At 39.4% G+C, this 26178-nt stretch overlaps 1 protein-coding gene across 3 annotated transcripts in view; it reads left to right on the forward strand.

Annotated features, from left to right (window-relative positions):
* Positions 1-24268, forward strand: part of col16a1 (collagen, type XVI, alpha 1) — a 109983-nt gene extending 85715 nt beyond the window's left edge. For all 3 annotated transcript variants that reach the window (XM_089123209.1, XM_089123211.1, XM_089123210.1), the window contains 32 exons: positions 1719-1775; positions 1913-1954; positions 2132-2203; positions 3166-3219; positions 5489-5524; positions 6927-7043; positions 7226-7267; positions 8145-8222; positions 8689-8733; positions 9597-9641; positions 11929-11982; positions 12089-12142; positions 12275-12328; positions 14602-14646; positions 14977-15030; positions 15370-15405; positions 15694-15756; positions 16014-16085; positions 16188-16241; positions 16352-16396; positions 16620-16664; positions 17096-17149; positions 17731-17784; positions 18240-18290; positions 18383-18472; positions 18566-18601; positions 19591-19635; positions 21097-21294; positions 21778-21841; positions 21963-22139; positions 22230-22307; positions 22399-24268. In XM_089123209.1, the coding sequence (XP_088979335.1) occupies positions 1719-1775; positions 1913-1954; positions 2132-2203; positions 3166-3219; positions 5489-5524; positions 6927-7043; positions 7226-7267; positions 8145-8222; positions 8689-8733; positions 9597-9641; positions 11929-11982; positions 12089-12142; positions 12275-12328; positions 14602-14646; positions 14977-15030; positions 15370-15405; positions 15694-15756; positions 16014-16085; positions 16188-16241; positions 16352-16396; positions 16620-16664; positions 17096-17149; positions 17731-17784; positions 18240-18290; positions 18383-18472; positions 18566-18601; positions 19591-19635; positions 21097-21294; positions 21778-21841; positions 21963-22139; positions 22230-22307; positions 22399-22598 (2211 nt within the window). In that variant the 3' untranslated portion in view covers positions 22599-24268. The remainder of the gene's footprint in view (positions 1-1718; positions 1776-1912; positions 1955-2131; positions 2204-3165; positions 3220-5488; positions 5525-6926; positions 7044-7225; positions 7268-8144; positions 8223-8688; positions 8734-9596; positions 9642-11928; positions 11983-12088; positions 12143-12274; positions 12329-14601; positions 14647-14976; positions 15031-15369; positions 15406-15693; positions 15757-16013; positions 16086-16187; positions 16242-16351; positions 16397-16619; positions 16665-17095; positions 17150-17730; positions 17785-18239; positions 18291-18382; positions 18473-18565; positions 18602-19590; positions 19636-21096; positions 21295-21777; positions 21842-21962; positions 22140-22229; positions 22308-22398) is intronic.
* The last annotated feature ends 1910 nt before the right edge of the window (positions 24269-26178 follow it).

Genomic DNA, 26178 nt, shown 5'->3' on the forward strand with positions numbered 1-26178 from the left:
TGTGTTCTTGCACCTACTCTTTTCTCTCTCTATCTGCTTTCCTTGGGATGTATCTTTAGGAAACATAACGTTTCTTTTCATTGCTACTGTACGCTGATGATATGAAAATCTGCCTCTGACCTCTGAATATGAGCATGCTTAGTTGCTTATCCGCGTGTCTGGATGACGTAAAATCATGTCTCTCAAATAATTTCCTGTTTTTAAATTCCGATAAAACGGAAGCCACTGTTTTTAGCCACTCCGAAACTAGCAGACAAATTCTCAAATTTGAGTACCTCATCCCAAGTGCGTAATCTAGGTGTGATGATCGACATAGTCTGAAGTGGGCTCTACTGTAGCTACTTCTACTTACGCTCTCTCTCTAAAATTCAATCTTTTCTCTTTAAAGGCCAATTTATATTTCTGCGTAGGGTGCGCGCAGTAGGTACGGCGTAGCAAATGCACAGAATCATCCCATACTGCGTACCCTTTGCCGTAGCCTGACGCGCACCTCCTCAAAAATATAACTACACGTCGCGACGACGCGGACCGCAAGACTTGTGATTGGTCGACTTGGTAGCATCGCATTTCCTCCTACGCATTTCCACACTTACCATCTCTTCCGACGTCTTCTCTCATTTCTGCCTTTTAGTTTTAGTAATTTCACTAAAATGAACTGTTTTTCCACCTCAATAAGCTCCAACTCCAACATGATCCGCTCTCTTTCAGTCGCCATTGCTTGTAGTAACCTAGCCGCGAGGAATCTAAACACATTAAAACCCTCCGTCGCCAACTAGCGTTTCGGAGCAGTACTGCAGAGCAACCAAGACCTGAATGCAGAAGTATAAATGCTCACAACGCTACACTGCGGCAAACCCTCGACGCAGAAGTATAAATTGGCCTTAACGCCTCTTTAGAGGTTGCTGTCCATGCCTTTTTAACATCGAGGCTGGACTACTGCAACTCTCTATATTATGGTGTTACTAAGACTCGAATTTCACGCCTACAAGTTGTTCAGATGTAAAAAGTTTGAGCATGTTACACCCCTTCTGAGATCCCTACATTGGTTGCCGGTTCAGTATAGAATTGAATACAAAATTCTATTGCTGGTCTACAAATCACTAAATAATCTTGCACCATTATACCTGTCTTACCTACTTCACTTATATACCCCTAAGCGAGGGCTTAGATCGGTAAACAAATTCCTCCTTCAGATTCCCAGAACCCGATTAAAAAACAGGGGAAATGGAGCGTTTGAAGTAGCGGGCCTCACATTGTGGAACAAATTCCCAATCCAAATTAAAATGGCCTCCTCTTTATCTGATTTTAATCTGCTATGAAAACTCATCTGTTTGATTCAGCTTTAAATATTGTAATTTGTACTCACTGATCCTAAGTGATCACTGTTTGTTTTATTGTGTATTTTATTGTACAGCACTTTGGTTACAGCAATTTTTGCTAGCCGGTAGTGAATGTGCTCGATAAATAAATGAAACTTGAACTTGTAGTCTAATGATCATTTAGTTATTGTGAAAAAAGCAAAAATCAAACAATAAAATGGATAATGTTTATATTAGACACTAACATTTCCTGTTTAATATTAATAAACATGATATTCATTTTGTTGAGTTGTGTGTAGGTTGAATGTATCAGGTGTAGTTGGCAATACAGATTATGTAGAAATCATTACTCAGATAATGTAGAAATCATTGTGACCAAATTGTTTTTCTATGTCATAGGGTGAACCAGGAGAGTGCAACTGTTCGCCTAACACGTTCCCTGGAACCGGCGGACCTGTGAGCTAATGATTTATTTTGTTGCTGTTAATAAGGAGGACATTAGCACACACACACTCAAATTTAAAAACACTCACTTCAGATCATGAGACCCAATGTCATTCGCAGATTTGAACTTGGTTGCTCTTTTCTTGCAGGGGGTCCCAGGTGGTGAGAGCAGGTGGCAGCCTGGTCCTCAGGTCTGACTTCCTTTTACACTCTTTATTTCTCTTCTGCTGCTTAAATGTCTTCAACTTGAGTTTGTAAAAGTAAAAGGCTATTGGACTTCTGCAGACATAAAAATGTGACTCTTTTAAAGGTTAATGAATGGCCGCTTTCTCACTTTTAATGATTTCATTGTGTTTAATGTGTGTTAGGGTCCTCCTGGACCACCAGGCCCTCCAGGTCCCCCAGGGCCCCAGGGCTTCATGGGAATCACAGGCCCACAGGTGAGTATTAAACAGATTGCATCATGGTGTACCTCTGCTTTTTCTGTCTATTCCTTCTCCATCCTGCTGTCTTTGCGGGGCTTCTGTATTGGGAAGGCCTGCATGGATAACTCTGAGCTTCAGCTAAAGCAAATTTAAATGCACCCATAAATGTTTACATATAAAAACAAATGTTACTTAAACAAATAATGATTAATACTCAAAGCTGCCATCAATGTAATATAATGTAATGTAATGTAATGTAAATATAATGTCATGCAACTGTAATGTAGTTTGTAAAAGAGCGCTATGTTAAAACATTGCTGTTAAATTTGCACGCTTTAAAGGGGCTTCTGGGATTTTTGGTTAGTGCCGTTGGATGTGCTTTGTTAATGGCTGTGCTTTTTTAAAAAGTTATTATAAAGCAAATGTAGGCATTAATGTAGCTTGTAAATTTAACGCCTTGATGTATAGTTAAAATAACGTGCAAAAAACTACATAAATGTAATCTTAATTAATACATTCATTAAATAAGTGGTTGGGGATCATGCTGCTTTTTCTTTTTAAAAACCATGCAGAGCTCACTGTGAGGTTGCCATGTGTCCATTATTCATGTGTATTATTCATCAGTTTTGTTTTAAATGCAGTATGAGGAAATATGAGGGTATTTAAGATCATTGACATTAAAATCACCTTGATAAACTGGCAAATTAATTTCTGTATGACCTCACCGTGAGCACTGAGTGGTCTTTAACCTGGTGTTGTGTTGATTTCCCAAGCCTCAGAAGAGCTGAAATTAAAAATATATATATATATATAAAGACAGAGAAAGGCAAACAAAATGTAAATGTCTACTCCGAGTTGGAACACAAACCAGGAGAGGGTCCAGGGCTTTGGCTACTTTCCCTCTGCCCTGCTCAAGATGGAGGTGTCCAGATTGTGGCCACAGGCTAAACCAATTCAACCTCAGTTCCTTCTTACAGGGTATCCCTGGCAACGATGGCGTACCAGGGAAACCGGGTCCACCCGGCCAAGCAGTGAGTAACCAGACAGGGGGAGGAGCTAGTGGAGTGCAACAGCTTTATTACAGTAAAAGCAAAAATACAGATCAAGGAGCCTGATTGGCGGACTTCTGCGTTAGAAGGGGAGCGGGTTGGGCGGCTTTGAACCAGTGCGGGGAGACGGAGCTCGCTAGAGGTGATTCACGAGGACAATAGCAATGACCCATCAGCTTTTTTATAATACAAAGAAGAACCAGTAAGCATCTAGCTCAGCATTCTTTGAGGACATCTCTGTTGCAGTGTGTCGTTTATGGCCGCCGATGGTCCCATTACCCTTTCAGTGTTAACTCACAGTCTCCGAGGCTTTGTGTAATGGTAAACACTGCCATTGTGTTGAGTTACGGTTAGGGCGGCCATTACTGTGAGTGATTTGCTATACATAAAAAGCCATTAGATCTTTGGTTGAAAGCAGGATTCCGCCATTAATGGCCCCGTCTCTCCGCACGCATATTTTCTCAGCTGGCCCGAGGCCCATCCTGGAATCAGAGCTCTGGGCTTCCAGCCTGCAGAGGAAATTTGGACGGACTTCTATCCTGGTCTGCTCTGCTCCACTTCTATCAGCAGAATCCGACCACCAAGTTCTTCCAGAGCACAATCAGATCTAAACCATGTTACTGTATATGAATTCACTAAAAAACAGACCCCACAAACAGCCTAATCTCAAAGCTAGTTCTTTAATATTAAATTGTACGGTCAAAAACACTAAATAGTTCAATTAAATGGCTAACGAATAACATCGGGAATTCAAATGGTTCTTTCAAAAACTCGTAATTATAGTAGTTTGGTTTAAAAAATAATTGGATTGCATAAAGTGGTGTCATATGAGTGGTCCCGGAATAAAACCACTTCAACCCAGACCATCTAGTGGTGTAAGGAGATGATGTACTCGAAGCACATCAGTATATGGATGCTCATAGCTCCTTCAAGAGCATCTGAGGGACGCTCTCATCCTCGGGCAAGCTCTCAGGTTGAGTTCGGGTAACTGTGGTTAGAGTAATATTCCAGTCCTCTATACCAAAATGGGCCAAGTGCATGAAATACATTGGTTCAAGTTGAAGTGGAATTTGAGTTTAATTCCTTAAAGGGATACTCCACCGTTTTTTTCATATTAAACTATGTTATTCCTTTAACCAAGACGAGTTGACGAGTTACATACCTCTGTCGTCTCCGAAAGGATCGTTAGCCTACTATGGTCGCAAGTTCCGTCGTTTTCCAATAGAGTTCAATGGAAATTGCGACCAACTTGCGACCATAGTTGGCTAATGATGCTTTCGGAAAACACACCCCTGACTCGTCGTGAGACACTTTGATTGCACTTAACTAGCCCAGTTCATTAAATATGGGCCAAGCAGAGAAGCAAGTGCTCCCAAGCACTTGCTGTGGTATTCCACAATACAATATAGTTATCCATTTTACACACTTAGAAAAGCGCAATGTTGTATTTTGTGTCACCGTCCTAGGTCGAGTTACACTACTCGTGTAAGTGTATTTAAATAGGGTAAACGTGGAGGTGTTTAGTCGCTTCTCTGTTTAGCCCATATTGAATGAACTGGGCTAGTTAAGTGCTATCAAAGTGTCTCAGAGCGATTGAGCGCACACACTGAGACGACAGAGGTATGTATCAACTCGTCTTGGTTAAGGGAATAACATAGTTTAATATGAAAAAAAATGGTGGAGTATCACTTTAAAATACTTTAAAACACTCTGGGGGTTTGTTACGTACTCCATGTGAGTTCATGTTGTGGGTGTTGCACATAGAAGTGTTTGGAATTGTCTGTTTTTCTGGATATCTTTTGTGCTCTGAAACTAATGCTTTAAAAGTGGGATGTGAAAGTAACTTCTTATCATGCTGTAAATGACTAGCATAATATTTTCAACCATAACTAAATGCATTCTCATTTACATGTTTATAAATGCAATTAGTCAGTGAACTGTTTTGAAATAACAGTTTAATAAATGAAGCAGACTGCATCATGTTAAATTATTCTCAGATTTTTGTTTCTGAATAATTTCATGCAAAATAATTCCCTTATTAAAATGAGATTTTTGTTATTAATGACCTAATGAGATCATAACTTCATTGTAGACTTCAAAGCAATGCTTTAAAAAAAATACTGCATTGCCTTGGTCTCATCATAGTCACTTTCTTCTGAACTTCTGATGATAGCTGCACATTCAGTTCTTGTGAAATGAAAAATGTTTGTTGTTGATGTCCCCATGTCTGACTGTGTCCTCCATCTTGCAGCCTCCTATACTTCTGCCTCAGGATTCCCCAGGCAAGGTAAACACACAGTCTAATCTGCATCTCTGTTTTAACTGCATGTGTCCAACTGTCTATAGAATTATTAGTATGCATGTGCAATAAAACACTGGGATTATCCAGCCATGTGTATACAAATACTACACATACAACAGCAAGACATTGATGCCATTTAGTGCTTCAAACTTTTTTTTTTACGCCAAATACCCCTTGGTGGATAGTTAGATGATGCAGGGAACCCCTGATACACAATTTAAGACATATTTCATTTCAAGCATAGAACCATATACATACATAGTTTAGGATGCTTACATGACAAAGTCATTAAAATGTATTGATTTAAACTACTATTCTGCTCACATAATCTCCATTTAGTTGATCAAAAATACACTACAACATCGATATTGTGAAATATTATTTTTAATATATATATATTAAAATGTAATTCAATCCTCTGATGGCACAGACGAATTTCAGTCTCACATGATCTTTCTCATGATGATTTGGTGCTCAAAAAAATGTCTTATTATTATTATCAATGTTAAAATCAGTCGTGCTGCTTACTATTTTTTTGTGGAAACCATGATTCATTTTTCAGTATTCTTTGATGAATAGAAATTTCAAAGAACTTGTTTGAAATGTATTTGTAACAATGTCTTTATTGTCACTTTAAAGGCATTTAATGCATCCTTGCTATATATGAAGAGTTCAGATGCAAAAGCCTCTAAATGCCATGTGAAATTTTCTTCTAAAATGACCATTTTTATCAAGCTTGTATATTTAAGTTCATTAATTTCACTTAAATGACAATTAATAGGTAATCTTCATTGCCATTTAAGTGAAATTACTGAACTTAAATATACAAGCTTGATAAAAATTATCATTTTAGAAGAAAATTTCAAATGGCACTTAGAGGCTTTTGCATCTGAACTCTTTATATAAAAGTATTAATTTGTTTAAATAAAAATGTGCAATATGTTGCTTAATAATCCCTGGCTGATGTTTGAAAGCTGTTCAGCTTTCAAGATTTTATTCAGATGTTAATCAAAAATAAGACACTTAAAATAGAACATAATTTTTAAGAATCTCTTTCACCCATTTCTTAGTGACGTATGTGTGCTTTTTGGGCAGAATAAAGTCAATTTAAAACACATTTATTTTATAAACCCTAGTTTTTGGCTTGGAAACCTTGTGCATTCTTTGAGCTTAGGTTTTGATTCTTTAATTCCTGCTCTATCAAACTGGTATGTGAGAGCATGATCTTTACTGTTCACAAAATATCCAGTGTTTATAATTCATGCATACTCCTCAGTATGTCTGAACCACCTCACTCTTCAACGCAGCAATGCTATTCACTAGTTTTTGCATGTCGATGCTGTGTATGCTTTGTAGTGTGAGAACACATGTGTTTGCTTCACTGTAGGAGAGCTGTGGCGATTGCTCCAAGGGCCTACCAGGTGTGCCCGGCAATGTTGGCTCTAAGGGCGAGAAGGGAGATCAGGGAAAGCCTGGCGCTTTGCCCTTAGAAGGATGTGAACGGGTGAGAGGGATGAATGATGGATGAAGTGATTGGTATTAAACAGACAAGGGTGTGGGTTTGTGTTTTCTGTTTGTTATTCCTTTTAGCTTCCTACAATACCCATTGGTTTTGCTCATGCTACAACATAGTACTGTTTGAATGCGCACAGTTTTCTAAACCCATCTCTATGCTCACCTTTACAGTGTTTTGAGAAGCTGCAGAGAGAGGAAACACCAAGTGGGCCAGTAAGTTTGTGGATAATATTATATCATAAATAAGATTAAAAAAAAGTTAAATGTTTCTGTTCATCATTTCTTTTGTTTTTTGTTTTTTTTTACTTAAGGTGTATTTGTTGTAAAACCCTAGTTATAATATTTGAAAGCTTCCAAACAATAGGTTTGCATGTATCCAAGGTGAAAAAAAACACTTTAATTTTCTCATAATATATATTGTAGCATCTCCTCTTTTCTCACATCATCTGAAACGGTTTGATAAAGGATTCAGTCTTTCTTCTTTCCAAAAGCTAACTCTGCTCTTATTGCCCAGTCTGTTTTGATTGGTCTACCGTTTACACCACGCGTCGGAAACAAAACGTTTATTACCATATCTGAATTTCAGCTCCGTGAAAGGCTTTAATTTTTGAAACTTTGCAGACCTTTTCCATTCACAAACAGTTTTATAACGCACTACATGAAATGTAATATCTGAAAAGCATAACAGGGGCACTTTTAACTAGGAAAACCGCTTTATTGTGTATATGACCTTGATGTACAGCTGGATTTTGCTAAATATTTCACATCGGCAGTTATACAAATGGTCTCACTGAATCAGTGGATCATTTGAAACGGTTCATTTGTATGAATGTCCGAACAAACCAGTTCACAAAATGAATCAGAATGCTAGAAAGGACGCTTTATCACACAATACTGCTACTAACTGGAAAAAGTAACTTAAAAAGCTATACTGTTCAGAAAGTAACTGCCACACTGCAAATGTTCATTTATTCCATTGTACTTACACAAACTTCACTTACAGCACATAAAAGTCATTACTTATTTTTGTTTTGAAATTGTGCAAGCATTTTTTGATTGTAAACCCTTATGTCTGTGTCAATGTTTTAAGACGGGTAACAGTGGTCAGTGTACCGGTTCACCAGGGCCGCCCGGATTCCCAGGGAACCCAGGAGGCAAAGGAGAACCGGTAAGAGATTCCGCTAACAGCTTCAGTACTACCGGTGCCATTTAGAGATGATATAAGAGCCCAATAGCACACTCACATTTTAATAATTCTGTCCCATATTCTGTCCCAGATCTGTGTTTTCAGTTGCTTTGGAATAATATGAAAAGGTGGGGGGAGGGACATATTTATAAACCTCATCATATTGACTCATGAATATTAATTAGATTATGTAATGTCATCCTAAATGATTTCCTGAAAGCCAGTTAGGTGGGTGTTCGGGAAAGTAGGATTACTTACCGCATGCACATTCATTCAGTTCCCTGCTGATGCAACCGGTATTCAGAGGCTTCTGCTTGCTCGTATTCATCATGTTATATTGCAGTAATGATTATTTTCCAAAAAGGTGCCCCCCCCCCCCCAACCCAGTTATAATGGTTGCTCCCCCTACCTCTGTTTTCTATAAAACATAATCATTGTCTGTGTTCAGGGTTCTAGAGGTGAGCGAGGACCTCCTGGTACTCCTGGAACCCCGGTAAGTTTCCACTTTACCCGTTATGCTCTAGATTGTCTCCCTAAAAGGCTATTTCTGGCAGGATTCCCTTTTTTAGCCCTCTTTTCTTAGTCACTGAGACTGAGTGACCCCAGGTGGCTTTCAGAGTGCAGCCCATGTCATAAGAGACAAACCAATGCTGAGACCTTGTTTCAGAAGTGCAGCATACGGTGAACTGTTCTGCATGACTTCACTTAGTCATTAGCATTTAGTCCCATGATGCAGTGTTTGTTTGCACGATCTATTTTCTTTCAGGTTCAGTGTTTTCAATTAGGAAGGACCAAGAAGGGAAAGCAGCATAGTAGCTACTCTTTGCTGTGAGGTTAGAGAGCCCCCTACAGGTTTAGCCCATAAATTCAGAAGGTTTTTCCAAAAGAGTCCCAAACCTCTGCCTAACCTAATTTCAAGATGGAAATGAGAGTTAAGACTTAGCTTGTGCCCGTTTTAACTTGTGTGCAATGGCTTGGGAGGATTCTTATTATAGACCAGCCTTTTTAGGCAACCCTTTTTGATATGAAGGGCATTTCTTTCTTTTTTTATTTTTTATCATTGTGCAATATGTATATGCACACAACCTGCATCGCAGGAATGTCATGCCATTTTAAAATATATAAAAATACAGTCATAGTAATACTGTTTCACAATACCACTGTTTTACTGTATTTTTGATTCATCACACTTTAGTACTAACATCACATTTAGTTCAAAATGAAGTGAAACAAGCTGCATGACAATGAGAAATGAAGAGGCGGGTGCGAAGGACTTCTAACGGGATTGCTTGTTTATTGATTTTGGCCATTATAAAGGAAGATGTTTCTAAATGTTGCTCTCTTATTATCTCCTAGGGGAATATTGGTTTTCCTGGTGCTCAAGGACCCCCTGGCCTGAGTGTAAGTCAAAGCATGATCAGCTCAAACAAACACATTCAGAAGATGTTTAATTACCTTACCAGTTCAACTTCTCTCATGCACCTTAAAGGAGTAGTTCACTTTAAAAAAAAAAAAAAACTGTTGCTGATGATTTACTCACCCCCATCTCATCTAAGATATCCATGTCCTTCTTTCTTCAGTCGAAAAGAAATTAAGGTTTTTGATGAAGATTTTCTCCATATAATGCACTTCAATGGGAACCAAACGGTTCAAGGTCCAAAAGACAACTGTTCAAAGGGCTTTAAACGATTTCAGACGATGAATAAGGGTCTTATCAAGCGAAACAATCACTCATAAAAAATAATAATAACAAAGCTTAAGTTTTATAAGCTCAAATGGTCGCCTTGCTCTGTTCTGTGATGCGCGTTCGTCGCTCTCCTGTTCGAACTCGTTTAGCAAAATGAACTAATTTGTTTTCGTGTCATTTGGTTCATTCAACGAACGAAATAAACGAGTTGACTCTGGAAAAGATTCGTTCATTTTGATATAGGAGAGTCACGAACGCACATCACAGAACAGAGCAAGGCGACCATTTGAGCTTATAGAACTTAAACTTAGTTATTTAAAAAAAAAAAAAATGAGCAGTCGTTTCGCTTGATAAGACCCTTATTCATCGTCTGGAATCGTTTAAAGCCTTTTGAACAATTTGCAGTTTGCACTGAAACCGTTTGGACCTTGAACCGTTTGGTTTCCAGTGAAGTCCATTATATGGAGAAAAATCGTGGAATGTTTTCAGCAAAAACCTTAATTTCTTTTCGACTGAAGAAAGAATGACATATCTTGGATGACAAGGGGGTGAGTAAATTATCCGCAAAAGTTTTTTTTAATTTTTTTTTATAAAGTGAACTTCTCCTTTAATAAATTCCATGATATAGAAATAAAACTCCACTATTGTGGTGCTTGTTAAATTATCTCTCCATTGCCATTGTGCATGTGGTGCTAACAGGTTATTTTGCAACTTCGTAAACAGCATGCTTTAGCAGAAATTTGGGCACACCTGATGAATTGAGTCTGAGTCAGAATGGATTTTTTTTTTTTTTTTTTAATGTCGACCAGCTTTATGCTTTGTGAGCATTATTTGACTTTCTGTAATGTGCTTTGAAACTGAAACAACAACCTCAGTGGTGTAGATTTTTTGCATGGGTTTTTCTTTTATTTTCCCATTAGCACAACAAAAATGTAAAATAAAGATTTACAGTAGGCTGATGTTTTCCAAATTGAATTTTCTGTGGAATTGATCCACTAATAGAATGATATATAACTGAAACGCTGAGGCGACTGTGCAGCCAGCAAGATGAAGGAGAATAACAGAAATGCATTGCTAACAGACACAGCCTATGGAGTGGCATTATTTCATCTTGTATTTAAAGATGAAGTCAAATACTCCCATCTCATATTTCTCTTGAATGTGTAATCCTATGGATTTCACAGGAAATCTGACCCAGAGACTTCACATAGAAATAGGAATACTGGCCTTTAGAGGTAATAGTAAAACCCGCCAAGTGCATCATTGTAATGTGTGATTACCACCCCTTCACACACACACACACGCAATAAAAAAAGGATTCATTTTAGAAGAAAAGTTTCTATTCAATGAATTAACGTACTACATATATACATATAATGTAGTAACAATATAGACAAAATGCAGCAAAAAATGTACAATACTAAGATAAAGACCTCCTCTAACTAAGGTCAATGCGTTGAGAAAAAGTAAATCAATAAATAAGAACAATCTGTCTAGAAATATTGCTAATTGTTTAGAAGGAGCACTGACCTTTGTTTAGGAAAATTAGTCAAATCGCTTAAGAAAAACAAAAACATTCTCTAAGTGTTATATCTTTATGCAGGAAGCATTCACTAATTGATTATCCAATATGATATTCAGCTCAGGTCTACAGCATATATGTGCTTGCAATATATAGCTGAGAGGAATGTTTTGTCCCGTGACTATAAAGCTAATAACAATAAAAATTGGCTGTGTTTCCAGAATACATTAATTCATTCCCCTTACTTTCAACACTTGTTTACGAAATAAATGCCAATCTGGTGGTGGCAGATGTATACACCTTTTTTGTATTGTGATTAAAATCAAAATGATCTGAACTGCAAGGCGATGAGAAACCATAAGTATTCTCCAACAAGACCAAAAAGGAGCTTGATTATTGTGTGATTTTATAATATGAATATTTTTGTCAGCTCTTTCTCTAATCCTCTTTGCTCTAAAAAAAAATAAATACAATCATAGGGTCAACAAGGTCAGAGAGGGACAGATGGGCTTCCAGGACAGAAAGGTGAACAGGTGAGTAAGCTTAAAGTATATGTCTTAAGTAATTCAGGTATATTGACTAGAAAAGCACCCTTGCACAGTTTGCCGTTTTATTGAGTGGTTTTGTTGTTTTATCAAGGGTCCACCGGGAAATCCTGGCTATCCTGGAAATATGGGAACACCTGGACTCCCTGTGAGTGGATCAGACATTTTATGCAATGGACCAGATGCAGAGGCATCATAATGTTTTGTGACAGGTGATATAACTGTTAAATGTTTTATTGGTGGTTTGAAATTGTTATCCCGTTTTTTTTTTTCTTTCCAGGGACTTAAAGGAGAGCGTGGCAATCCAGGCACTGCAGGGCATAAAGGAGAATCAGTAAGAATGATCTGTTTGAATAATGTTAAACTTACAGTGTCCAGATTATTCAGTGACTTTCAATGGGATCTGTTCAGCAGTTTGACTCTGGAAAAGATTCAGAGTTTCACACAACACAAATGTCATGAAATGTTTAAAACTCCTGTCTAATTGTGTATAAATACATCTATATTTCAAAAGATTTGGGTCGGTAAGATTTATTATGTTTTTTATCCTCACTATGAAGGATGCAAAATCAAAACTACAAAAAAAAAATATTAGGAAAAAAAAAAAAGAAATACATAATATTTTAAAATATTATTACAATTAACAAAACAAAAAAAATGCTGTTTTCCATTTAAAGTTCCCCTGCTGTCAATAATTACATCCCTTAAATTCATTTTTGATCACCAAAATTACATACAGTATTTAAACGTTTTTTTTTTCCTTGATTGTTTTTTTCATACCTAAAAATAGCTTGATTGTAACTCTACACCCTTGCCTCATTTAATATACATGGTTCTATGAATATGCAAATTAGCCCCACCTCCACTCACTCACACCAGCTCATTGACCATCACACAAGGCAGTTTGTGACCTTAGAAACACCAGCGATTTCAAACCTGAGACTGTCATTGGTTCACTGCAGTTTTAAGGAGGAAATAATCAGCAATTTACACATTTACACAACATTTATTTTCACCACAGGGGGACTTTATTTAATCGTGTGTGCATAGCTCCATTTTCAGCATCAATACACCAATTTTCAGTGTCACATGATCCTTCAGAAATCATTTTAGATCTGGCTTTAGCACCATGGACCATGTGCAGGTACTGAACCAGCTGCTCGAGCAGGCCAGGGAGTATAAGATGCTGCTGGTCCTGGCCTTTGTCGACTACGAGAAGGCCTTCGACTCGGTCGAGATCAACACCGTGCTGCTCGCACTCCAACAACAAGGCATCAGGGACGAGCATGTGGCCCTGCTGCAGGAGCTGAACAGCCACTGCGCCACTACCAGCACCCTGTTCGACCGGCCGCTTAACATCGAGGTCGGCCGCGGGGTCAAGCAGGGTGGCGCCATCTCACCCAAGCTTTTCACCGCCTGCCTCGACCAAATTTTCCGGCAGCTCAACTGGGACGAGGTCGGCATCAAGGTCAACGGCCGCTGGCTCAATCACCTGCGCTTTGCCGATGACCTCGTCCTGATAGGCTGCTCGGCAGTTGATGTACATTGTCACTCAGTTCGGCCTCAATCAATCTGGCCAAAACCAAGTGGATGCGTAACAACCAGGTGGCCGACACTACTCTTCATGTCGGCCAGCACCAGCTCCAGCAAGTCGATAGCTACATCTACTTGGGCCAGGAGCTGACCACCGACCACAAGATTGGTCGAGAACTGGCACAACAACGCCGAGCCGCCTGGGTCAGCTTTGGCTCAATTGCCGAGACCACAGAGCCATCGTCCCGGACATCAGGACCGCCCTATTCAATAGTACCGTCCTTGCGGCCTTGCTGGGCAACGATGGCGAAAAAGCCGGAAAAAGCTAGCCGTGACTGAACACGCAATCGAGCGCCGCCTGATCGGGGTTAAACGGATTGACCACGTCCGCAAACAAAGAGCTGCGGACCATAACCAGGGTGGCCGACACGGTGGACCTGGCCAACAAGGCCAGGCACCTGATGCGGCGGACGGACGAAAGATGGACGTGCGAAGTCACCGTCTAGTCGCCAATCGACATCAAGTGGCCACATGGGCGCCCTGCAACACGATGTGACTCGCTACGACAATATCTGGGACATAATTGGATTGGTCTCGCCCTGGACCGACAGACCTGGGCAGATCGTTGTGGTCTGTGCTGACCACCCTTGGCCAGCGAAGACAGACCGATTCTGGATTTGATGCTCGAGAAACATTTCTTATTCTTATCAATGTTGAAACAAAAACAGTTGGAAAACCATGACACCGTGATGATTTTATTCAGGATTCTTTGATGAATAGAAAGTTTAAAATAGCAGCGTTTATTTAAAATAGAAATCTTGTGTAACAATGTGAAAGTATTTCATTTCATTTTAATCGGAATTTGTTACTTTCTTTAAAAAAAAATTACAAAATCTTACTGACCCTAAACTTTTCAACGCATATGATATGCACAAAAAATGGCTAATTTTCAGAACACCTCAACTCTTTTTATTCTGACTCTCCGTTGGGGGGTTCAATCCACACAGGAACATACATTGAGGAAATCTTTTAATGGCTTGGTAAACAGTGTTTGAAACTTTTCACTTGTTTTAGGGCCCACCGGGATCTCCAGGTTATCAAGGACCGGTTGGCCCAGCAGTGAGTAAACATCCAGTTTTAATGCTGTTATTATTTCTGCTTCTCATATACTCGACCCTCGTTTGTCTTTTTCTCTGGCTTTTTTTAAAACAATCCTTTACGTCTATCTTGGATGGCTGATAATCATACACAATATATATTAGAAGCCAGATTCTCTTTTGTATTCTCTTTGTGAGTAATAACTCCCAGATCAAATAAACAAGCTTCAACTTGAAAAACTGTTAGGAGAACATTGATTTTTGTACTTTCCTTTTCACAAAGATTCAACATTGTTCTCAAAACCTGTGACAATTTGTATTGTTGAACAACATATGTTTTCTTGACTGGCAGGGTCCTAAAGGGGAAGCTGGAACACCGGGACCCGTGGGACCAAAGGGAGATCAGGTATGAAAGCATGTCACTGGTGTATTTATTGGCAACAACAAAAATTCTTTAAAATATGTTTCTATATCTTTCTTATCCCTTGATATCACATTCTTGTTATACCTGATTTATTCATGATACAATATGTAGAGCAAGCTGTTCTGTTTGCGTTTTCAATTTTACAAGCCCAAGATCTGAGAAATGTTCTAAACATATACTGTTTTTCCTTGGAAAATAAATATTTATAACTTTGTGTATCCACTCAATAAATTCCCAGGTGGATCACCTTCATTTTGTTGCTGTGTTTGCGAATTACAGTGCGCACAGTACAGTAACAGTTCTCACTTCTTTTGTATACAGGGCTTCCAAGGATCCCAAGGATTCCCAGGACAACAGGTGGAATTTTAATCATTTATTATTCATGATTCAGTCACTTATTTCCCTTACCTGTCGTATAGAGTCCACTCGCATTCTGGTATGGGACACCCACTTTTTACAATCCAATACAATTCGTGTTAGATTAAGTCAAGTTTCGCCCAACATTTTTTCATTCAATTTTTGAATATAGAATAGAAATGGAAATAATATCGATGTCTGAAGTCTGAATTCTGAACTAAGCCTCATCTCTTTGTATATGCTAATGGTACAATCCCAGATCTCTTACTGTTGCCTTCATGTCTCCAGGGTCCTCCAGGTTTCCCAGGAAAAGCAGGTCCTTCGGGCCCTCCAGGACCTCAGGCTGAGAAAGCAAGTGACAGTTCTATAATGCCTGAACATGCATTGATGCATTTCTCGCTCACGTTGGAAATAAATCCTTATAAGAGCAGTGACATTTGATGGATGACTCACCATTTTTTTTTTTTTTTATTCATCTGCATTATCTTTAACGGTCACTTTCACCAACAAGCACTCTAACATACACACTTTGGATATAAAATGGCTTGGCATGTGGAATGTAGATGCTTCTCTTTCAAGCACTCACCTTCATTTATCTACTCCACTAGGGTAGTGCTGGACTTCAGGGCTCACAGGGACCCACAGGTCCGCCAGGATCACCTGGGGGACCAGGCATGCCTGTGAGTGTCAGAATCCTCTGGACAGTCTCCTATCATGTCTTTGTAATCATTAAAACTTTGATTATATGAGGATTTTGCTTTGAATTTTGTGTTTGTTTAAAGGGGCCACCTGGAATGGAAGGGCTTGATGGCAAAGATGGAAAACCAGGTTCAAGGGTCAGAAAAAAAAACATATACATATATAACCATATGTATTGTATTTGTTTGTGTGTATGTTGTTTTTGTAACAGTTGTTTCATCTTTGTTTTATTCTTACAATCACACAGGGTGAACCAGGACCGGCTGGCCCCGCTGGACCCAGGGGAATACCGGTATTAACCGTGCCATATTTTCTTTCTTCGGTTTCATTTCCAAGTTCTTTATAGATTTAAGCAGTGACACATGAATACAAAAATCAACAGTTGGAAGAAAGCCTGAAACAAAGAACAAAGTCAACTGTAATTAAGTGTCTCCGAGGAGGAGCTTGACTTGCTTTAGTTTAGACTTTTCTCTGATTGGAAGAGGCTCACTTTGTAACTTTTTTTCTCATTCCAGGGTTTCAAGGGCATCAAAGGGCACACAGGTCTCCCAGGAATGAAAGTACGAGCCTTTTCTTGAGTTTCATAGCCTTGTCTTTATTTCTGAAATGTTTAGCGCATAAATGAATAAAAGATGAAAGTTTCAATAGATCCATTGGTCTTTAAAGCTGATGTGTGTAATGGTTTTGATGTTATAACACAGAGACAACCACAAGTAAGCCATATATGAGCTGACAATTGTTATTATTCCAGTTTTTATGTTGTTCTGTTTGTTTAAATCGCCCAACATGTCAACTTCGAGCTCAGCCTATGGTTTAAGTTTGGGGTGGGACTTTAAGGAAACTGCTTGGAAGCTATCATTATTTTTGCAAATCAATTTTGCCACTTCTAATTGCACAAATATCTGCTTTTATTTCTGTATATTATTCTGTATAATATACATGTGTCTTTTATGCTGCATCACTGCTCTCTTTTCTTCATTGTTATCTGTAGGGAGATAGAGGACCTCAGGGACCAGCTGGAGCTACGGGAAGGGCTGGTCTAGAGGTAAGCTGTTTTCTATTAGAGATTTTTGCCACTGTACCTTTAAATATGCTGTATATTTCTCTACAAACGCTCTATAGATTTCAGATAATGAAAGAATGCTCTGAAAATAGGTTTCTGCACCCTTAAACCAGAAACATACTCTATATAAGCAAGCAAACATAAATATAAATGCTTGGCCAATGTATTGCAAGCATGTGATCCCATTGTACATTCCTAATGTGTGTTGTCATGTATTTATGTCACCAATATTTTTTGTAAGCATCCTAGCAAAGGATGAACGCTCTGTGTTATAAACAGTGACATACAAGACTACTAGTCTTGCATTAGTATTGAAAATGCAAGACTTTAGAATATAAAATATAATGAATATGAATATAGAATCACTAGTAATTTTGCATATCAGGGTCGTACGTAGGGTTTTCTAAATACCCAGGTATATAGTATTTTATTGCTGGGGGGTTGGGGGCTGGGGGCATATGGTTGTGGAGACAATCATGAGAGTGCAACGCTTACTTGCATTGTGCTATGAATTCCGATCTGACAGCTCCGGATAATTAAAAATGTTTTTACTTGCATTTCAGGGTGATCCTGGTTCTCCTGGACCTCAAGGACCACCTGGAGCTCCAGGACATGTGGTAAGTATTTAAAATGTTTTATAACCCATTTTCTTTAGTTTGGACATATGCACTACTGTTCAAAAACTGTTACATGTAAAAAAAATTATATTTTTTTGATAGAAATATTTTTGAAAAGACTCACCAAGGCAGTATTTATTTAATACAGTAAAACAGCATAACAATATTTTTTTTTTTCTGTTTTCTATATATTTTTTAAATGTAATTTATTCCTGTGATGGCAAAATATCATTACTCCAGTCTTCAGTGTCACGTGATTCTTCTGAAATAATGATAATATGCCAATTTCATCGATGTTAAAAACAGTTTTTAATATTTTTGTGGAAACCAAGATATGAAAGTATTAAAAAAATAATCTTACCGACGTCAAACTTTTGAATGGTAGTGTGCAGAAGGAAAAAAAAAAAAAAACTTGAGAATGTAATGACATAATGCTTGCAATTGGAAACTTCTAGGGTCCTGCTGGAACTTCAGGGCCACCGGGACCAGTTGGGCCACCTGGACTGGTGAGCAAAATTGTCTTCCAAAAGAGATTATATGTTGGTGATGTTTTTTTTAGGAGTGGAATTCTTTACTGTGTCTTTTTGTTCTTAACCAGGGCATTAAGGGAGACAAAGGTGAGGCGGGAGAGAGAGGACAGGGTGGATTGCCTGGCCCACCAGGGATCCCAGGTCACCCAGGACTGATGGTCAGTACCTAAACTTAGTTTATTAGAAAGTAACTTAGTGAGTTTTTATAGACTCTAATTAAATTATTCTTTCAAACCTTTTTTTTTCTATAGGGTGAACCAGGAAGTGATGGAGCGGCAGGTAAAGACGTAAGTATCTCCTTTGATTAGTATAAAATCTGTCTTTTAAAGACAATATACAACTTTGTAAACATAATTTACCCAACTGTTCATAATTGTAAAGCCATCATTCCAAAGATTCCGTCCCCCAAGTTGGTACAAAAATACGTTTCTTTGACTGTTGGATTTTTTTGACCACTGCCTCTGCCTCATAGAAACCAGAATTACTTTTATTTGGACTTGCAGAGCTCTAAATGTATAGCCTGTTTTTAATTTGTAATTGTGTTTACATGGAACAGACAAAATGCCAGCTGTCTAACTTATTGGAATTGAATTGGATTATTATTACTTCCAATTAGCACAGGTAATGGCCAGCTATCTTGTATAGAATTCTAGAAATTTTCTAGAAGCTTATTGGGTAATTATTACTTTCATTTAACGCAGGTAAATGCCAGCTGTCTTGGTACGGTTACACGAAAACGATTAAAAACGCTGTATTATTCATGCCAGGCCAGTAGTTGGCGATGTCACTTTGTAAAGAAAAACTATGCACCTATAGACTGAACACGTAATACGCATGCACATGATGTCACCGTTTTCCCAAATTCACTTTTTTGTAGTTTACACAGAGACGATAACGGTATCTATGAAACCGTTTTTTTAAAGGTTTGCGTTTTCAGGCCCTCAAAGTGCCGTTGTCGTGTATGCAAATAGAAAATGCATACAAGTTTTTAATGAAAACGGCCCCTTATTCTGAATTGTAGGAACTTTCTAGAAGCTTAATTGGATTATTATTATTATTACAAATTCCAGCAGTCTTATTTAGAAATCTAAACTTACTTAATTGGATTATTAAAATCAGGTTAATAATTACCATATATTTACACATTCATAATCAAAATATGGCAAATTCTGATTGATTTAGGATTTTTCTTGTGCACATAAACACAATGGTTATTACTGCAAAAGCCTGTTCTACATGTCCTTGTTTGTTTCACTCTAATTATCTGTAACCGCAGGGAGCCCCAGGCCTGCCAGGAGAACCGGGTCCACAGGGACTGAAGGTAAGATGCATTGCTTTCACGTCTCTGTTATAGTGTCTTTGCGCCATTGAACACTGTCATCTTTTCACATGTATTTGGATACATCTTATTCAGGCATAAGGCATAAGAGTGTTTCTCCTCCCATCAATGCTCAACACATCTAGTTAGTTTATGTGCTTACATTTGTTCAAGGAAGTTGTCAGGTGGCTCCATCTGCAATCTCAAGAGCCTGTTATCTAACCTCACTTTGCCATCACTCTTTATTTTTATTTTATTTTTTTTTACCTCATCTGCCTCAGTAGCCTGTTTGAACTCACCACTCTCAGCTTACATAGTGACACCATTATACTCCGTAATAAAGCCATAGAGGAGCATATGTCACTGTGACAGGGCAGCATTGTCAGGTTTTTGAAGTTTAGGCTTGAATGAGATGAGAGCAGTGCTTTTCCCTCAACCCATTAGAAGAAGCCCTTAAATGTGTAAACAAGGGACTCGCTTTATATAGACTGATATATGCACAACATCAGAGTTGGGAATGTTACTTGAAACTGTAGCTTCACAAGCTACTTGTAAATTAATATATTAAGCTACACTACAAGCAGTTAGCTAAAAGTAGCTACATTGAAGCTATTAAGGTGCAAATTAATCTCTTTTAAGTGTAACTATTTGTATTAATATATATTTAAATATAGTCTATAAAATTAGTCAAGACCAGACATTAGACAAGATAAGAATTAACATAACCAAGTTAAAAACATAAGACATGGAATGCAGAGTGAGAATTTAAAAAAAAAAAAGTCCATTAAACTGATTTTCAGAAAATGTTTCTCCAGCATTCTTCACAATCCACTCCAGAGATCCAGGTGCAATTTCCTTTAAATTGGTGATAACAACAGTAAATTGTTAACTAACTGTAAGGGATAGAAGTACAGTAGAGTACAGCACATACAATACCTTAAATTGTTGTTGTTGTTGTTGTTTTTTTGTCCGCTTTAAAAAAAATGTAGACATCTTTTTTATATATATATTTTCAAAACAAAGGCACACTAAAATACAAGCCATGTACATTGATTAATCAATAGATAATGTACAAAAATAGTTATTAAAAAAGTATTTAACCCTCAATGAACACAAAATTATAAAGGCCTGTCTCATATAGATGCCTGTCTCAAATACAAGCCGGTGCTGTCCGACGATTTGGGAAAATCAATGCCTTTTTTACGGTACCTTTTACGGTAGGCCACGTGTTCACTTATAGTGTTATAGTGTTATAGTGTTCACTGTATTCACACTTGCCACCTTTTTCATGAAATTACTAGATGGGATGGATCTTGAACATTTCAATTTGTGGACTGTATAGTGCTGAGTTTCTATATAAAGGCCATTATGCGGTGCTATTACAAGGATCATTGAGTAGCCTGTGAACATTGTCCTAGAGTCTCCTGTGTGGTAAATCACAGCTGCTCCTTTTACCCTCTCCAGGGTGAAGCAGGGACTGCAGGGCAAAGGGGAGCCCCGGGAGAGCGTGGACGTCCTGGCCCACCAGGTGGAGGCTTTGGTTTTGGCTCCAAAGGACCAGAAGGGATCATAGGACCTTCTGGACCCCGTGGTGAAAGGGGAAGCCCTGGTTCACCTGGACAAGCTGGTAGCCCCGGACCACCAGGAATCCCAGGGAATGATGTGAGGCTTAATCAGAAACTATGTTCCCATCAAGTGAATTAAGCCATAAATATTAGTTTTGTCATTTTACACTTGTAATGTAAAATACAATTATTATTATTATTCAATATTTTGAATTAGTAGTAATAATAGTAATTATTATGTTATATACACATTGATGTATAATCACACAATTTTGGAACAATTGTGCAGCCCTACAAACAAACACAAGGGAAACTCATTGTGTTTGTTTTTTTTTTTTTGTGTGTGTTTTTTTTCACACATCACAGTGTTTTTCCCTTTAAATTGTGCAGCCCTAGTACACAACAAAAGAAATAAAAAAAACTTGGGTGGAAGAGTTTATTAACTGACAGAAACAGTTTCCTGTCTCCAGTATCATAGATAACAGTATCTACTTTAAGAAACAATGGATCATGTTTTGCAGAATAGTAAATATGCAGTATATGAGTATTTTAACTTCATAATGTATCTATTTTTTTCCAGGCTGTTGTAAACTATGATGACATAAGATCCTTCATCAGACAGCAGGTCATAAAGATCTTTGACGGTGAGAGAACTTTTGTGACAAGACATATCTAGATGATGAGAAATGCACTGGGACTTTATCTTTAGATAGTTTATTTCACAGAGAACGTGTTTTAGGTTTCAACGATTGTTTGTTCTTGCAGAGCGCATGGGCTACTACATGTCACGAATGCAAATGCCTGTGGAGATGGTGGCGTCCCCTGGCCGACCAGGACCTCCGGGGAAAGATGGAAGCCCAGGCATCCAAGGGCCCCCAGGGATACCGGGTCGCTCTGGGCAGATTGGCCGTGAAGGAAGGCAGGGTCCCATGGGTCCACCTGGTAAGATGAACTAATGTGCTAATGTTTCATACAGCGGTCCAATGTTCCATTTGCCCAGTCTTCCACATGGATGCTTTCGTGTGTCCCCAGGTGCCCCTGGTGTAAAGGGAGAGAAAGGAGATAAGGGTATAGGAGAGATGGGAGACAGTGGCCCTCCGGGTGCTCCAGGTCTGACTCTAGTTTTCAAAAATGGTCATTTTGCTAACTTTATTCTACTGTCATACTGTAATTTCTTTCTCATTCCTTTCATACATCTTAGGTGTCCCTGGTCCACCTGGTTATGGTAAGATGGGACCACCAGGTTCTTCTGGTCAGCAGGGCATTCCCGGAATTCCTGGACCTCCAGGACCCTCTGGACAGAAGGGCAAAGATGGCCGTTGTCACCCGTCAGACTGTATGAGTATGCCTGTGGAGTACAATCCTAAGGGTCCCATGTCTCAAAAAGGTCCCATGTACTAGAAGAGGGCTTAAGAGAAATACAAGTTGGAGGATTGTACCCCAGGATTGACATTCTCACAATTACCTACAGGCTTCTGAGAAGATCCATGGAGAACCAAAGGATTAATGTGCCTTTCGTTTCCACATGATGCAATGCCAAAACACTGGTTCACCACGAATGGGGGACATTTGTAAGTTATTGTCTGCTGTTGAACCAGTGAAGACATCCCAAGATTGAGTGCCTTAACCCCTGAACACTGTCCCAAAATGCCACGCTTGGATCATAAACTGTTTTTTTATGATTTATTATTACAGTAAATTGAAGACTTTTAGTTCCCTGGACATACCATCTGTTTAAAGTCATTATTGGTGCCCAGATTTATTCATCATTCAACATTTTCATTTTTTTACTAGCCCCCGTGAGATAATTTCGTTTGACGCTTCATATCTGTCTTCAAGGCCCTTGGTTATCTTTAAGCAATATTCTAAATTAAATACAAGTTAAAATCATCTATGGCATGCTGTTGATTACTGAGTTTTCCACTTAAAATGGAATATTATGGGGCAAGTGTTCAACTTTTTGTAACAAAATTAGCAATGAAATGTTTTCTTTTGAAATCGACTTCATGCCAGAGATGCTGTTTAATAGGGCTTGTGTTGAATCTAGAATATTCCTTTAACAATGTTTTTGTAAGGGGGGCGTTTTGGCAGCTGCTATTATCTTACTGCTTTGACAAAGACAATGTGGCATAAATATCCATCCAGTTTCCAGTGAATAATTTGTTCCATAGTGTGAGCCATTTAGTATAAAATAGTTTGATGTTATCACTAGAGGCATAGATGCAATTGCCCTAATTGACTGTTAATTATTCAAAATGAACTTCCCCAAGGGCTTGTGTTGTACATATTCATATTTATATGTAATGGCTTTTTGTACTTAAAAAAAATGACATCAGCATGGCAGCCCTTTTTGTTGTGGTCTCAGATATTTTGGAATACGTTTATAAGCTCTAAACAAATGGACGTTTTTGTAAAGGTAGGTTTTATATGCAATTTTGGGTTAAAAAGCAATTTTGTGATGTTTCACCGGACGGAAAGAGATTTTATTTTTATAAGAGTATTTCAGTGACACCTATCTCTCGATGAACTCTGTGATGACATCTCCTCCTCCACCACTCTGGACTCTTAAACTTGAATTTACTTAGATATACTGTACGGTACCACTTGCAGCTTAACCATCATGTGCTCCTAGAACACTCTAATCTTAAATATGCTTTGCTAGTCCTCCTAAAACCACGCCAGATCCCCAACGTTCACAGTTCAGTTATTTTGAAAGCAAACGGCATCTCTGATTCTCTGCTGTGTCAGCTAGTCTGATGCTTTTACACTCTGCACTTTATCACTCCCTCAGACTGTATGCGTGTGTGAGTGTGTGTGAAGATAGCGAGAAAGATTCTGTATTGAGAGGGTAGCTGAAAAGGTTTTAGCAGAGCCATTGACAATTTTTAAATTACGCCGTTTTCATGAAGTGAATGTTATGAGCATTCAGCCTTTCAACCACTTATTTATCCCAAGCTTTAAAAAAAATTCTCCCCCTTCATCATGCAACTCATCATAGTGCTGTAAGTAAAGTTATTTGTGTGCAATTTTTTTAAAGAAACTTAAGAGAAGCAATAAATGTTTTGAAAGCAGTTACAGTCTATGAACTTTTTTATTCACAGGTTAGTCAATCCCAAAACAACTTATTTATTAATGTATCTTCAGTTTGTAGCTATGGCAACAGTTTTGTATTCACAAAGGATAAATGACATGGAGACAAGGATTTCAATAATTTTCAAGATTTCACAAGGTGTGTCCCAAATTACGCTATGTAGATATGGTAAAGACAACCTACTGTAATTCAAACTGAGCATCTGATGATTTAAGTGACTTTAGACATGACATGGTTATTGTCTTTGAACTGCCACCTAAACGTCGTGGAGGGGTTTGAGTACCCGAACGACCCTAGGAGCTATGTTGTCCGAGGCTATATGCCCCTGGTAGGGTCTCCCAAGGCAAACAGGTCCTTGGCGATGGGTCGAATTAAGAGTGGTTCAAAAAATCCATCTGAGTAAAATTAAATCGAGGACCGTGACGTCACCTGGTATGGTGCAGCCGGGGCCCCACCCTGGAGCCAGGCCTGGGGTTGGGGGTCATACGCGAGGCCGGCTTAGTCCGAAGGAGCAATGTTGGGCTGCCTTTCCGTGGGCTCACCACCTACAGGAGGAACCGTAAGGGGGCGGTTCTGAGAGGATCAGACGGCAGTCGAAGGCAAGGGCCTCAACAACCCGATCCCTGAACACAGAAACTAGCTCTAGGGCCGTGTAACGTCACCTTGCTGGCGGGGAAGGAGCCTGAGATTGTGTGTGAGGTTGGCTCTGGAAACCATACTTCTTGAGAGAGGATGGACTCTTCACCACTCTGGAGTTGCCCATGGTGTGAGGCAGCAGGCTGGTGTGGGTTTGCTTATAGGCCCCCAGCTCAGCCGCCATTAGAATTTCCCCCGTGAACAAGAGGGTCGTTTCCCAGCACCTACAGGTTGAGGATAGGTCTCTCACTGTCGTGTGTGCTTATGGGCCATCGTTCTACTGGGGGACTTCAACGACCTAAGCCCTAACCTGAACCCGAGCAATGTTCTGTTATTGGACTTCTGTGCTAGTTACAGTTTGTCCGTAACAAACATCATGTTGAAGCATAAGGGTGTCCATCAATGCTCATGGCACCAGGACACCCTAGGCCATAGGTTGATGATCAACTTTGTGGTTGTTTCATCTGACCTTCGGCCGTATGTCTTGGACACTCGGGTGAAGAGTGGGGTAGAGCTGTCAACTGATCACCACCTGGTGGTGAGTTGGATCCGATGGCGGGGAAGGAAGTTGGACAGACCCAAGCGTATTGTAAGGGTCTGCTGGGAACATTTGGCGGAGTCTCCTGTCGGAGAGATCTTCAACTCCCGCTTGCGGCCGCTTACAGCTATGGCCATAAGTCTCCGGTGCCTGTCAAGGGGGCAATCCCCGAACCCAGTGGTGGACATCGGAAGTAAAAGATGCCGTCAAGCTGAAGGAGGAGTCCTATGGGGCCTGGTTGGCTTGTGGGACTCCTGAAGCAGCTGACGGTTTCCGGCAGGCCAAGCGGACTGCAGCCCGGGTGGTTGTGGAGAAAACTCGGGCCTGGGAAGAGTTTGGTGAGGCCATGGAGAAGGACTATCGGCTGGCCTCAAAGAGATTCTGGCAAACTGTTCGGCGCCTCAGGAGAGGGAAGCAGGTCCCTACCAATGCTGTTTACAGTGGAGGTGGGCAGCTGTTGACCTCAACTGGGGATGTCGTCAGACGGTGGAAAGAATACTTTGAGAATATCCTCAATTCCGTCGTCACGTCTTCCATTGAGGAAGCAGAGGCTGAGGGCTCAGAGGTGGAATTGTCCATCACCTTATCTGAAGTCACTGAGAGAGTCAAGAAACTCCTTGGTGGCAAGACACCAGGGGTGGATGAAATCCGTCCTGAGTACCTCAAGTCTTTGGATGTTGTGGGGCTGTCTTGGCTGACACTCCTCTGCAAAATCG

The sequence above is a fragment of the Pimephales promelas genome, chromosome 18 (assembly GCF_988280905.1).
Source record: "Pimephales promelas chromosome 18, fPimPro1.hap1.1, whole genome shotgun sequence".
NCBI lineage: Eukaryota > Metazoa > Chordata > Actinopteri > Cypriniformes > Leuciscidae > Pimephales > Pimephales promelas.